General features: G+C 34.8%; 1 protein-coding gene across 2 annotated transcripts in view; it reads right to left on the bottom strand.

Moving 5' to 3' along the window:
* Nucleotides 1-15,564, bottom strand: part of uif (sushi, von Willebrand factor type A, EGF and pentraxin domain-containing protein uif) — a 152,048-nt gene that overhangs the window by 58,615 nt on the left and 77,869 nt on the right. For both annotated transcript variants that reach the window (XM_074171664.1, XM_074171665.1), the window contains exons 5-6: nucleotides 9,415-9,602; nucleotides 1,854-2,783 (exon numbers count right to left, since the gene is read on the bottom strand). In XM_074171664.1, the coding sequence (XP_074027765.1) occupies nucleotides 1,854-2,783; nucleotides 9,415-9,602 (1,118 nt within the window). The remainder of the gene's footprint in view (nucleotides 1-1,853; nucleotides 2,784-9,414; nucleotides 9,603-15,564) is intronic.

Below are 15,564 nucleotides of genomic sequence, written 5' to 3'. Positions count from 1 at the left end.
GATTGTTTACGTGGTATCTTTCTACTAGTGAAACCGAAAACTAAATGAGAATATTCTACTTCACATAATGTGAAGGTATGACATTTGTCAAACCCACAAAAAATCCTATACATGTATAACTTTCTCGTCAATTTATATGTTCAATTTATTGTTTTTTACTCATTTTTACTGCCCTGAAGAAGCTTCCCATTAGAAGCGAAAGCTTGGCTTAGTAAAGCAGAGTTTGATTTTTAATTTTTTGACTGAGAGACCCTGTTAATTTATTTTATCTTATTGTTATTGATAAAAATATCTTTGGATGAAACATATTAAAATTATTTTAAAAAAGCGTCACTCCCTATTGTTATTCTACTCAACATTCAAAGTCAACAATACTCCTCCTTATTTTTTCAAAATATGTATATTTCCACAAAAAAACATTTGAAATTTATACAAAATAAGACTACTGAATGCATATATGAATTATCATACTTGGAACATATAAAAATGGATTTATCGTGGCGGAGGATAATATAAAACATAATTTCTGAGAGACTAAAAATCTATAACTCCTTAAAAACACAAAATTAAATCGAAGAGTTTTAATTGAATTGAAATAACGTACTTACATGATCATATGATTTTTCTTAGAAATACTTTTACACCCAGAGTAATACAAATAGATGTTGATATTCTAATTCAATTTGGATAATTCACTTCTTACTGTTTGCTTATTTATTGAACATGTGTTTTTATTCAATATTCATTGTTTCGTTGAAATTGTATTCTGAATGCATAGTTTGAATTCATGAAAATTTAATGTTTCTTGTGATATTAGAGATAATTCAATCACTATGAATCATTCCACGATTATAATTCTAGACACCATCTTTTTGCATTAATTGCAGTTTACACTTTATTTTAATGTATATTCGATACAAATACTTTTCTTTAAATTGAAAGGAGTATATTTTATGGAGAGACTATTTTTTAGGAAATGATTTTTTATTTAAATTTTCAGTTCAAACAAGATTCCTATGGCTGGGATTAAATCAAATAAGCAATTACGTACTGTCATCGATAGAATGAGTAGAGATACAGTCGTAATGTTATGAGTGAATTGAGTGCATCGTCTTCTAATGTTATCAAGATTGGTGCTGAATAGGCAGTAAAGCAAGTGTCTTATTCCGATCCGCCATTCTCCGCCATTCTGAATGACAGTGTTCCATGTAAATTTCACTTCTTTCGTATACTATATTGTGTAGCAATCCTGTGAATGCTATCTGATTCAATTCCATAACGAACGTTAGGAGTACAAAGTGAATAGAAAAAAAATGTTACAAACTGAATAGAAAAAAATGTTTTTTGTATAATTCAACGTTCACATAAAAGTAGTTTGTTTCGAAAGTATTTTTTCTTTTGTATGATTAAATGTGTATATGAGTAGTTGTTTCGAGAGATCCTTTGTCTTCCAGTTTGTGTCTGAAAGTAACTTTTTTGCATGATTTGCACATCTTTGTGAAGTGTTCATTTCGAAATCCATTGCTTTCTTCTTTTATTTGAAAGACTTTCACATTTTTTATTTTCACAGAAAGACTTTTTTGTCCCCTAAAAGTTTTTCGACTGTCACGACTCCAAATATACCCATATACATGGATTAGGGTATAAGGTATCCAAAATGGACCATAATATTTCTGTGAATTGTTTGGACTAATGTGTCTATTTTGGAGGGTTTACAACAAATATATCAAATAGTAGATATTGGAGGTATTAATTATTTTTTTCTGACCGTCTCTTGAGAAGAAATATATACTTTTCAAAGGTTTCCACCATATCAATACCAGGTTTTATATGTTTAATAAAAAATCACATACCTTGTGTATATCTGATTCTGAAACCTCGTCTGGAATCGCCTAATCTTGTTTTGAAATACAGATACAACTGACTACCCGTTGACATGATCACTTTCTGGTTACTTTCCCCTTTTCCAGTTAATCTCGCTATTGGTTTATTTTTGGGTGAATCTCCGTCTCTAACCAAAATAAGATCGCGTGTTTCGTCAAGATCCAGATCATCTACTTCCAAAGTAATAATTTTTCCGCCATGAGCTTGTACTATATACAAACATTCCAAACCACCAGGGTACTGTTCAGGATACCCAGGAGATGTTAGAACTTGTCCCTGAGGGGTAGCCCTGAGTGTACCCCCACAGGTTTGGGGCTCCGTTTTCCAAGATGCCCTGAAACCTTTCCTTTCAACCGAAGCATCAGTGCTGAACTTGATGATCATGAAATTTGATCCTGACACAAATGACCTGTTCGTTAAGTCTTGCTTCCCTGACAGCGTAGCCAGGTTTATGGAGGTATCTTCGGTCCTTCCCCCAGCTAGTATCTGAACTGTATCAAAAATTTTCTCTGTTTCAAACTCCTGGAATTGAAGAAGGATGTTGTGGCCTTGTGGTCCCTCCAATGTCCATTTGCAGTTGGTCAGTGGCGCGTATTTGTGTGGGTAGTAGGGGCTTTCAACAACGTCCCCGCTACTGGCTAGGTAGTAATTGCAGTTTAGGGGGCAATTCAATTCATCAGAACCATCTCCGCAGTCGTCTTGCTTGTCGCAAAGGAATTTTTCGTTGATACATTTGCCGTTGGAACAATGGTATGATCCGGTTGGGCAGGCTTTCGCGCGACACATGAAGGGCTGCAGGCTTTCGCAAGTAGTGAGCTGCCATGATTGAGATTCTTCGGTAACGATTACGTCGACGCATTCTCCGTTACTTGGATCGGGCTGGTCAAGGGACCAGAAACCTGCAAACAGTAGAAAAATCATTGAATATATACATTTCTTGAGATTGGAAATATTGTTGTAGATGTTTTCAATTAAAAACTGCAATATGAAGAGTTCCATATACCAATTTGTTATTGTGCGCGTCAACTGAAATGTGTCAGCGCAGACGCGTAAAATCGTTCTGTGTTGAAAGACTCCGCCCACTTGAGTCATATTTCGCCAATGTACTTTTGACATCAGCTATCTTCTGGGGCGGGTACAATTTGGTTTTAAATGCGCATCAAAATCTCATTTTTGTTGGCGCGTACTATATACAGCCGTATTATAAAAACGCAAAATAAAATTAGTTTCTCATAGATGTAGTTTAACTCCGTGTTGGTTATTATCTGCATGATAGTTCGCGACTTTCTTTCTGAGCACTGCTACTGAAAAAGGAAGGCTTATACAATTTCTGACATTTGGCTTAAGATGATCCAGAATTTGTTTATCAATATGCGAACGTGGAAAGAGAACGAGCCGTCTATGGATCAGCTAAGTAAGTTAAACCTTTTGAATCTGAGAGCGTATGATTCAGTGACGAAACGCTATGAAGAACTTCAATAGTTCAATCACTGAAGATGAACTATATATAGCGATACTGTAAAATTTTACCAAACAGCACTGATTTGCTTGAAAATTTGGATTGAGGTTCTATTTACAATCCACTTCAAAGTCGATTTTGTATCGGAGGTTGCTTTTACCCTGGGGGTGGATACCACCCATTTTCGGGAATGAAAAATGTTTAATTGAATTTGGAATAGGATGATCACTTAAATCAAAGTAATTTTTTTTTATAAATCCACTACCCAAGTACCTATTTAGTATCTACATACCCCTGTATGTATTTGTGTATTTTTGAATGAATTTGGACACAGCTCAAAAAATCTATCATTACGAGATTTACAACTCACTCTAGCCCTATCAGGCTAGCAAGGCGAATCCAGCAAAATTACAAAAAAAAACATCAATTTGTAGCTAATTAGTTGCCAAAACAACGATTTTGTTGCTCGTGCCGATCCTTAGAAATCGCAAATAATGCTATCGTGATATAAAGGTAGCAAGGTAACTCAATAAATTATATACTTTTCCTTTGATCTTTACAGTTTAGTTGCTAAACCTTGGATATGGTGAAAAATTTTTAAATAATTTTTTTTAAATTTTTTATGATGTTGCTATTTTGAAACTGTTTTTTCCTGGAATTAAAGATGTTCTGAAGTTTTGCTCACCAAAAGTAAACTTAACAACAAATTCGTTGAAACCGATCGGCCGATTTTTATTTTATTTTTCTTTTTCCTTGTTCTTGCTATCTTGAAACTGGTGTTCCTTAGAATAAAAAGTGTTTCAAATTTGTTGCTTACCGGGATTATACTCAAATACACCTTGAATATCAAGATAGCAAGAACGAGGAAATTGAAAAAAAAAATTAAATCGGCCTATCGGTTTCAACTATTTTGTTGCTGATACTCAAGATGTATTTGAAACACTTTTTATTCTAAGAAAAACTAGTTTCAAGATAGCAAGAACGTGAAAAATGGAAAAAAATTAAAATCGGCCGATTCAAAATTTTTAAAAATCTGCCAATCGGTTTCAACTACTTTGTTGCTGATACTCAAGGTGTATTTGAGTAAACTCTTAGTGAACAACAAATTTGAAACTTTTTTTATTCTAAGGAAAACCAGTTTCACGATAGCAAGAACGACGAAAAAGAAAAAAAATTCAAAAATCGGCCGATCAGTTTCAACTATTTTGTTACTGATACTCAAGGTGTATTTGAGTATACTCCTGGTGAGCAACAAATTTGAAATTCTTTTTATTCTAAGGAAAACCAGTTTCAAGATAGCAAGAACGAGGAAAAAAGAAAAAAAAATTTAAATCGGCCGATCGGTTTCAACTATTTTGTTGCTGATACTCAAGGTGTATTTGAGTATACTCCTGGTGAGCAACAAATTTGAAATTCTTTTTATTCTAAGGAAAACCAGTTTCAAGATAGCAAGAACGAGGAAAAAAGAAAAAAAAATTAAATCGGCCGATCGGTTTCAACTATTTTGTTGCTGATACTCAAGGTGTATTTGAGTATACTCCTGGTGAGCAACAAATTTGAAATTCTTTTTATTCTAAGGAAAACCAGTTTCAAGATAGCAAGAACGAGGAAAAAAGAAAAAAAAATTTAAATCGGCCGATCGGTTTCAACTATTTTGTTGCTGATACTCAAGGTGTATTTGAGTATACTCCTGGTGAGCAACAAATTTGAAATTCTTTTTATTCTAAGGAAAACCAGTTTCAAGATAGCAAGAACGAGGAAAAAAGAAAAAAAAAATTAAATCGGCCGATCGGTTTCAACTATTTTGTTGCTGATACTCAAGGTGTATTTGAGTATACTCCTGGTGAGCAACAAATTTGAAATTCTTTTTATTCTAAGGAAAACCAGTTTCATGATAGCAAGAACGAGGAAAAAAGAAAAAAAAATTTAAATCGGCCGATCGGTTTCAACTATTTTGTTGCTGATACTCAAGGTGTATTTGACTACCCTCCTGACGAGCAACAAATTTGAAACACTTTTCATTATAAAGAAAAGCAGTTTCAAGGTAGCAAGAATGAGGAAAATGAAAAAAAATGAAAAATCGACCGATGGGTTTCACCTATTTTGTTGCTGATACTCAAGGTGTATTTGAGTACCCTCCTGATGAGCAATAAATTTAAAATACTTTTCATTCCGAAGAAAAGCAGTTTCAAGGTAGCAAGAATGAGGAAACTGAAAAAAAAAAAATTGAAATCGGCCGATCGGTTTCAAATATTTGTTGCTGTTACTCAAGGTGTATTCAAGTTTAATTTTTGTGAGCAACAAATTTAGAATACCTTTAATTCTAGGAAAAAAACAGTTTCATGATAGCAAGATCATAAAAAATAAAAAAAAATATTTACATTTTTTTTGCTATATACAAGGCATTATTTGCGATTTCTAGGGATCGGCACGAGCAACAAAATCGTTGTTTTGGCAACTAATTAGCAACTAATTCATGTATTTTTTTGCAATTTTGCTGGATTCGACTTGCTAGCCTGATAGGGCTTCTAAAAAAGTAAGTGAAAATCTTTTCCTATAAAACTTACGACAATTCCCAAACCTTTCTATAAATTCTGCGATAATTTCATTATTCCTCAACATTTCATCGGGGTGATTATAATTATTCAATTTCATTTTCGTATCTCGTAGTATTTCTGGCACACATAATATTAATGAGAAATTTTTAACGGAAATGCGGGCAGATACCTGACTCATTTTGCAATCTATAATGAGACCCACTATATGCGCTCAACGTAAAACGTTGGAGAAATCGGGAAAAGTGTACCAAATTGATTTTTATTACATTTAACAATTATCTAGAATACTTTTTCCGTGCATGAAGTTTCAAGAGCGTGTTTTTACAACTACTAATGAAGGGATAGGAACGTTCGCTGATTCGTTATTGACTATTGATCACTGTTGATTTATTCTTGAACTGAACTTTTCAACAGGACCGTCTGCAGACATATTTGAGTATGTGTGCGAGACTCAGTTGGTCGGTCGGTAGCCAAGCGGTTCGGCGTGGGTGATTTGTTCACTCACTCGAATTGACTGCCGTGTTGGTCGGTGGTTCAAGCCCTAGTCTGAACGATCGATCTTCACTTGCTATCGTCCAACCCGTGTTAGGAATCACATGTTAAAAGGTAAGACGTCGTTAATCCTTAGCTCGCACAAGTTTCGACTTCTGAGGGTTGTCGTTCATAGGGGTGCGACAGCTGGTTAACGGAAAAACAGATTTTTTTAAAACAATATCATCAGTCTCAGTTGTGTAAAATCTTTTATATTACGAGGCCTTGGATACTTTTTTATTATTTCTTATTTTTTTATTTTGCAGTTTTCTGGTTCGAAAGAGTGTTCCAAGATTTTGAGAAGCAGTGTTTGCAATTCCAGCGATATGATAAAACCAAATCAATGAATACGTAATGAAACATAATATTATACCACCGATTCAGTCTGGTTTCAGGGGAGGATTTAGCACCACCACAGCTCTAACAAATATTGTCGATGATATTTTCAGGGCAACTGATGAAGGAAAGGTTACTTGTCTGATCCTGTTGGATTACAGCAAGGCATTTGATACCATGGATCATGAGGTTTTCATTAGTAAATTAAAATTCTTTGGATTCCATCCTGATTCAGTGAAACTATTGGAATGTTACCTGAAGGAAAGAACACAGAGAGTGGTTCATGACCTTGAATCCTCAGAGACCCTTGCTTTGAGCCATGGCGTTCCGCAAGGATCAATATTAGGCCCACTGTTATTTTCTTTGTACATCTCAGATTTTCATTCATTCGTCAAATTCTGCCGCATACACCATTACGCGGACGATACCCAGCTGTACTTATCTTTCAATGAAGTGAAACCCGATGTTACCGCTGCTTTATATTCGGATCTGGATTCTTTGATAAATGTATCTGCAGCACATAATCTGAAGTTGAACGCGAGTAAGTCCAGTGCATTGTTTTTCGGACCGAAGCTCAAACGTAATCTAGCCAGTACATCAATCGACATCATTTTGGGTGGGGAAAAATTCCCATAAAAAATGAAACAAAAAATCTCGGAATCTGGTTGGACAATGAATTGAGGTTCACAAAACATGTCAATCAACTTTGCCGAGGTTCATATAATACACTTAAACAACTTTATCCAAGTAGACAATTCATGAGTTCCGATCTGAAAATTCGTGTATGTGAATCCCTCATATTATCGAAACTGGCTTACTGTGACTACATTTATGGACCTGCTCTTCTGAGTGTTGACAGTAGTCGACTTCAAAAAATACAGAACTCTTGTATTAGACTTTCCTTCGGAATACGTAAATATGAGCACATAAGTCATAAATATCGGTAAATGCGAAAACTGATATTGTTAGATATGAGAAAATTACACCTATTAAATATGACTCATAAAGTACTGAAATATAGAACACCAACATATCTATATGACAAACTAATTAAAATAGGGAATCTGAGTGATTATAACACTCGTAACTCGGGGTTACTGGCAATGTACAAACATAAAACCTCTATTTTTCAGCGATCTTTCACGTACAACGCCTGTGAGTTCTATAATCAACTTCCGCATGATTACAGTACATATACTCTGATGAACTTTAAAAAAAAGTTGAAATCCCTATTATCAGCTCCATATGATCAACAAATGTCGAACTCTGCATCTACAGATCGGATAATGACCAGTCAATCACTTTATGAATTTAAGGTACTCATTAATTTGATAGATCTCAGACAGCAAAATTATTTTACAATGTAATAGAATTATACTCATCGTAGATATAATAGCTAAGATAATTAAGAAAATTGTAAATTAATATTGTATTTCCATGATTAAGTTGAAAAACACCCACGGGTGACACTTCGCCACTTTATCTTTGTCGAATACCTATTATTGTTATCTCTTTACATATGTGTCCAAAGATGAATAAAGACGATTTATTATTATTATTATTATTATTAATATTGTGCCAAGACATATTGGTGTCCATTTTGAGCTCAACAAACTTATCGAAGCAGAAAATGGAATTGTCTTACCTGACATTATTATAGCCGGTTCGAAGACATTTTTCTTTTTGGAGAAAACGGATGCCTGGGTTTTTGCAGCATTGAATTGAACCTAGTTATTTTCACCAATTCGAAATTACTTCTAGATTTTCTTGCAATAAGCAGCGGACTTACTCGGATTATAAATGAGCCAACCAGGATTCCTGGCCGTGATGGAGAATATGCTAGTCTTCTGGAACTATATCTAAGCTGTGCAAAATTTGGCATTACAGATTTGCTGAGTGGATGGATCTTCAAGACCATTAACGAAATTTCCAGTTCCAGTTCTAGTGCCGAAAACCGAACTAGGTTTGTTCATGCTCGCAACAGTTGCACACTCAGAATAAATGAAAGCAAAGAACTTCACAATCAGAGAATTAGGGATAAACTTCTTGCCAATCCCAATGGGTCTGGATCCTTCTGGTCGGTAGCTAAAGCTGTTAATCAAAACTTTACAAAATCTACAATTCCACCACTGAAACAAGCGGATGGTTCTATTGCAACAACAGCCATAGAAAAAGCAAATCTACTAGTTGAAAAAATTGCGTCCCTTTCTACTGCGTCTGGTCCCGATGAAGTGCCCATCATCGTACTTGAAAGAAAGAGATTTTCCTTCTTGTTGAAAGATTGCTCGCGTTCAGCCTTTTCCCAAAAAAAGCAAGAAAAATCTTCCAAATAACTATAGACTAATCGCTTTGCTATCAGTGATATCAAAAACTATGAAAAAAAACATCAAAAAATTGGATTTTAAAACATGAGTTTTTTCTCTAACCAACTGCCGTCCCTCAATGGAAAGTAAAACTCACAGGCCTCATCTTGTGATGTGCGCATCTCAACATAGAATCCGGTTTGAAACATTTTGATTTGAACCCTTAGTCAAATATTTTTTAGAATATATTCAAAAATGACTAACTCCGGAATGAATTTTTTTGAAATATCCTAAGAACTTCGCGGTGGCAACACCGTCTATCATTAAGCTATAATTTATGTACCTGAATATTGAGATACCAAAGTGCCTGCGGCTGATTCGAGTGTATTAGTTCTGAGATCATCCAACGACGCCAAACCTAACCAATAATGACTAGCTCCTCGCCTTTCTAGCGGTACTGAAGAAGTGGCAATGCTGGCCGTTAAGTTGTTTTCACTATAGGATTCTACTGCCATCAGGTCACTTCCATATCTGAAAACAAGAACAGGTGGGTTATTATATGGTGGTTCTACAATATTCGTTTCATATTTCAGAAGACGATGTGGTGAAATATCTATTTTAGACGTTGAATCATACATCAAAAAGGGAGACGAATGACAGGTCTTCAAAATAGACAGGTATAGGGTCGTTCATCAAGCGCTTTCTATCTTTAAATTCAAATAAAACAAAATGTGTGTGAGATATCATCGAATTTTTTTATTCGTTTGAGAAACCTATTGATGCCATTTTATGTGGAATATAACATCATTCAAATGCCCGCATTCGAAACATCCAATTTTCCATGACTCTGATGAATATATCAGGCTGAATAAGATATATAGATAGATATTAATTTATTTCTACAGAGAGGGGGGGAGATAATTAAAAAATTTAATCGCACTGTAGACAGTACTTCTTTCATATAGAGTTTTTTTTATGTATAGGGTATAAAAAATCATTTCTAAATCTTGTTCCATACTTATGTGTTTTATGATGCTTTTCAAAGTAGCTTGGTGGACTTACTAAAAATTTTAATGACTCTAAAATGTATATCGCTGGTACTGTTGATAATTTGTTCATTTTAAAGATTCCTCTACATGAGTCTTTGACCTTCATACCAAAAAGTATTCTGATTACCCTTTTTTGGCAGAGAAATACTCTGTTCAGCTCATGACTGGAGCCCCAAATGATAGTACCAAACCTTATTGTAGAGTACAAATTAGCATAGTAGACAATCATCAGAACATCACTGTCAAGGTTTTTTTGAGAATTCTCATAGCATATGTAGTTGAAGAAAGTTTTCTGCATGGATTGTCTATTTGATTTACCCAACTTGAGGTGACATCGATATATTTACCTAAAAACTTCACAGAGGTGTTGCAGGTCACTCTAAAATCATTGAAAGTGATGCTTTTCGATGTCTCCATGCTGTTATCAATTTTGAACATGACGCAATCTGTTTTTTCATCATTTAAAATAAATTTGTTCTCCAGAAAAAAGTGTTTTGTCCTTTCTATTACAATACTACCATGTTTTATTATGTGTGGTAAGTTTGCACCTGTCAACAATAGGTTAATATCATCAGCATAATTAACTATGTAAGCGGAATTTGGAATTGGGTCCAATATACTACCCTGTGGAACTCCCATAGACGTCTTCAAAGACTCTGATTGTTCTGCAGTATCTTTCAAGTTCAGTTCTACGATTTGCTTTCTTTTTTTTAGATACGACTTGAACCAGTCATAGGAGTTCCCTCGAATTCCATATTTATAAAGTTTGCCTAGTAGAAGATCATGATCTATACAATCAAAGGCTTTAGATAAGTCCTGAAAATCCCACAGGATAGATTCCCTCTTTCCATTGTCTCCAGAATTCCATTACTAAAATTAACAAGAGCTGTCTCAATGGATTTCTTTTTCAAATAGGCGTGTTGGTGACTAGAATATATATTAAAGTTTGAGAAGAAAGATGTTAAGTCTTGTGGCCATTGCGTTTTCGAATAGTTTTGATATTCATGTCAAAAGACGAATTGGTCTGATATTATTAATGTCTGACCAACTTCCTTTTTTATGTAGTGGTTTTACAATAGCTGCCTTCAAATCATCAGGAAAAATTCCTTGCTCGAAAGACATATTTATCAGATGAGTTAAATCACTAACTATTTCATATATACAATTTTTAATGATAAGTATTGGAACATCATGGTCGTTCACCTTCAGTTCCTGGGTCAGTTGAAGGCGGAGTTCTTGTGAGCGGTGGGAAATCGATTGCCTCGGATTCTCCTGCACACTTTCACAGACAGCGGCGATGTTTTCGACAGATCTTGTGTTTCGTCGACGTACGTTGGTCAATCATTTACTGAACCAGTAGACTCAAATTCATCCACTACCTACATTGCGAATAGTCCTCTCGTTAGGACGATTATGGCGACTGTAAAATGGACGAAGCGCGCGGTAAGTTCCCCGAGGAGAACCAGAACACCCATTTTGATGAAAGAGTTTCATTATTTGCGCGTATTGTTGAATGCTATATCCGTCCATGCTGATTTGGCAAAACATACTGAATAAATGACAACTAATTTGACACTTTTTTGCGTTTTGCGTGTGTTTAAAAGGGTTTCGCAAATTTATTCACGGACCAATAGATTCGTGTGCCACACCGTGTCCACATTGTAAGTAGTGAATCATATGTCTGCTAATTTTAGTTTTGTAAAATTGCAATAAAAAATAATGTGAATTTTAACAAATTGGAGAACAAAGCGACGAATAGAATAATCAATGAACTCCGAAATTATGAAAGCATTCGCAAATGTTTTTCCATCACAACAAACAAGAATAGCAGAATGTTTTTGATTGAATGGATAGGTGTTCACTGAGAAAAACTTCTAACTACGACAATGCACAATTCAGACAACTTCGATTTTAAAACACTGTTCATTTCTGACTACTTATCCGAATACAGGAAAAAGTTTTTGTCGTTTGCAATACTTGAACTTTCCAGAATAAGTGAAAAAATTGTATATCCATGATTTCACCATTATTTTCGAAATATCTGTCCAAGGTGGAACACTTATCAATTAACAAGGTTATTTGATATTTTTTGCCGGATTTAAAACCAATGTTTAAGGCCCATTTCATTACCTACCTATCACTCTCTGCAATTATTGTTATCGTGTAATCAGAAAATTGAAATTTGTTATCCTTTGTTATCCTAGAGTTCTTACATAAGGAGAAATCAAAAATTAGCTGTGGTCATCACCAAGATCCAGTCATCTATGAATTGATGTTTATAAATAAACGTGACTAATCCAACTGAAGCGGTTGGAATTTCGCAACATTGTTTAATTTTTGTTGTTTATTTAGTTGGCTATAAATTACAGCACGAATTCAAGGAAAAAAACTCGACTCTATGTGTTCATTTACCACAGCATTGTGTCAGAATCCCCAGAAGACACAAAATTTTCAAATTATTTCAAAAAGTTTACGATTTAGGTACTTGATACTCAGTTGTTGCAATGAAAGGAAAGAAAACATTAAGAAAACATTGAAGTTCTAACATTAGTTTGGATCTCTTTGGGGTCAACCATTGCATTCTAAAATATTTTCGAAATTTGGTTAAAATGATATTGATCCTCAATTAATTTAGTGAAACTTTCAACGTTAGCAGTAAGCATTAATTTTTGGCTCAGGGTGTACCTACTTCTTTTGACGTTTCATTCAGTTCCTGTCGGTAGAAGTGTCGCTGTTAACATCGCATGTTAACAACGAATGTTTTTCCTGTCTTATTGAACGTATTCATACTTCTTGCTGTTCACGAGAGTTTTAATCAGTTCTTCAAGAAAGAATGTATTAGATAATTCAGAACTTTCAATTTTGAATGAGAAATTACTAACTTTTATCATGCTACTCGAATTAGAAGAATATTTCTTTATGAAAAAATGTGTTTCGCAAGAAACAATAGGTTCGTTCCAACCAGCGTCAGAAACCGTTTCTGACAGTCAGGATTCTGCGCAGTAATGTGATTGCGTTCCAACGTGAGTTTCCAACCATTAGTAAACTATCAGTTTTCTGTTCCATCCAAGATTCAAACCTGTTCGAAATCTATCAGAATGGTTTGAGGATTATCTTCTAACCATCAATCTGACGCATGCGTATTCCGTATTACTGTTTCTGTTTTATGTTCATGCAACTTACAAACAACATAACCTGCAAAAATTGTTATAAAATAATTTATGTATTTGCTGGCGCAGGAAAAATTGGGAATTCTTTAAGTGAACCTATAATATGAACATCTTTAATTACACAAATTAATTATTGCGGTGACCTCCCAGTTCCATGTTGATAAGTAAATAGAATAGAGATATAAAATACTGCAACCTTCTTTTACTCTCCAGAAATACACTTGATTAGATTTATTTTTAAAGAATTGAAGGGGTTATATTTTTAGGAGTGACATTCGTTGTGGAATGTTTGAAATACAAACTGAGTAGAGAAAAGTATCTTCTGTATAATTCAGTGTTCATACAGAAGTATTTGTTTCGAAAAAAAATTTTTTTTCTTTCGTGTAATTCAATGTTTATATGAAAGTAGCTGTTTCAGGAGGACATTCTTTCAGTTTGTGTCTGAAAGTTACTTCTTTGCATGATCTACACATCCATGTATAGAGTTACTTATTTTCAAATTGATTACTTCCTTCCTTTCTTTGGAAGATTCCCTCATCCCCTTTTTTTGTATTAAGATGGAGTAGTAGAAAGCCAAAAACTTTCTTTCCCAAATTATTTTTAAAGGTTATCTTGAAATTCCATGCCAAACTTCAGTTGAACTATCAGCTGTTCCAATCAGAAATTTCAAATTAATCAGAAACCAATATTTACCAGACATGCGCGTTGACAACGATTTACAAACAGTTGGAAATCTGTTTGTGACTCAAGGTTGGAACGAACCTAATATTTCAGACAATAAAGAAGCATATTTTACTGGGATTTCTATATTTTGGAAAAGTGCTCTTGTTAGGAGCCCAGTGTCAGCTAACTTGAAATGTTTTGTTCTGAAATATGGCCTTCGCAGAAGCCGTATTTCAGCCGTATGATGGTTCGGTTGTTTTATCTTACATTCCCCTACTGATTATTCTTTGAATACATTTTCATTTATCTCTTCCTCACAACTATCTCTTATGATAGTTACAGTTGGTGAAGAGTTATACTTTCGTTATACTTTCTATATAGTATTTAACTTTCCTTTCCTTCTCTTTTACCACTGAATCGGGCTACCTATAAATCTGATTGATGTACATGAAACATATTTGAGAATAGCTACTATTGGCGATCTTTATCAACGCAATAGCATCCAAAACAATAGTTTTTAGATTTTTGGCTAAAACTTAGTATTCAAAACAAATGAATTGATGGTGGCAAAATATACGAGAACTCTCTGCTATCAGAAAATTTGGGACAATCCAAAACCCGAATTCCACGCGAATGAAGTCACGGGCATTAGCAATAAATATAACTCTTCCCAAAGATTTGTAGAGATCATTACTATTTGGGTTCTTATCATTCAAGTTAGGAATACCACCAGATTTATGGACTTCTGGCAGAATCTTCGAGGATTGGCTCACTCCAAGGCCTTTATTCACCCTTCGAAGCTTGATACCAAACAGTTGTTGGACTACAGAAGGGATGAACTACGATGTCTAACAGGCCTTCTTACAGGTCACTGTCATTTATATCATGATATGCAGAGACCCGTACTGTCGGAAGACATCAGTGTGTTTCGCCTCTGTTTGGTAAATGATGAAACAGCGGAGCACATACTTTTTGCCTGCCCCTCTGGGAACCAAATCAGGTTTTTAGAGTTCGGCAGAGTCGTACTCTTACCATCTGACTTGAAAGACCACTCACCATACAAGCTGAGTGTATTTGATCGAGAGTGAATAGGTGTGACCCACAATAAACCCTTGCGGGTTGCTGTGTAGGGTCGGATAGACCCACACACTTTGGACCTAACCTAACCTAACCACCAAATAATCTGAAACTTTTCCAGTTTTCTAAAACATGAAATATCTGTTGATGAGCGATCTTGTCCTACATAACGGCTTCGATTCCGGATGTCAGTCAATACATAAGAGAACATCCTTCATGGAAGCATCTGAGAAATATTCATAATCTAATTGTTCGGTCAGCAATCCGTGCCGGAGAAGATGAAGAGATAGACAATTGCAATTTCCAATTACAAGCTCATCACCAGAGGTAAAATTACGTTTAGTATGCGGTAAAATATTAATAAATGTTAGATATTTAATAACGTGCAGCCAGCTGCGTCGGGTAGGCATAAAATATCGTAATTAGTGCTCAAATGAATGATAATGAGCAGTAGCGTAACTAGTTGAATTAACTAATACTCTGTAAGACATTTCTAAATAATCATAAATTCTCAAATAATCATAAGAATCCTCG

This window comes from Leptinotarsa decemlineata, unplaced genomic scaffold, assembly GCF_025532065.1.
Source record: "Leptinotarsa decemlineata unplaced genomic scaffold, Ldec_3_MD MMD2_tig00000026_RagTag_RagTag, whole genome shotgun sequence".
In the NCBI taxonomy this organism is placed as follows: domain Eukaryota; kingdom Metazoa; phylum Arthropoda; class Insecta; order Coleoptera; family Chrysomelidae; genus Leptinotarsa; species Leptinotarsa decemlineata.
This window is presented reverse-complemented; position numbering and strand designations above follow the sequence as displayed.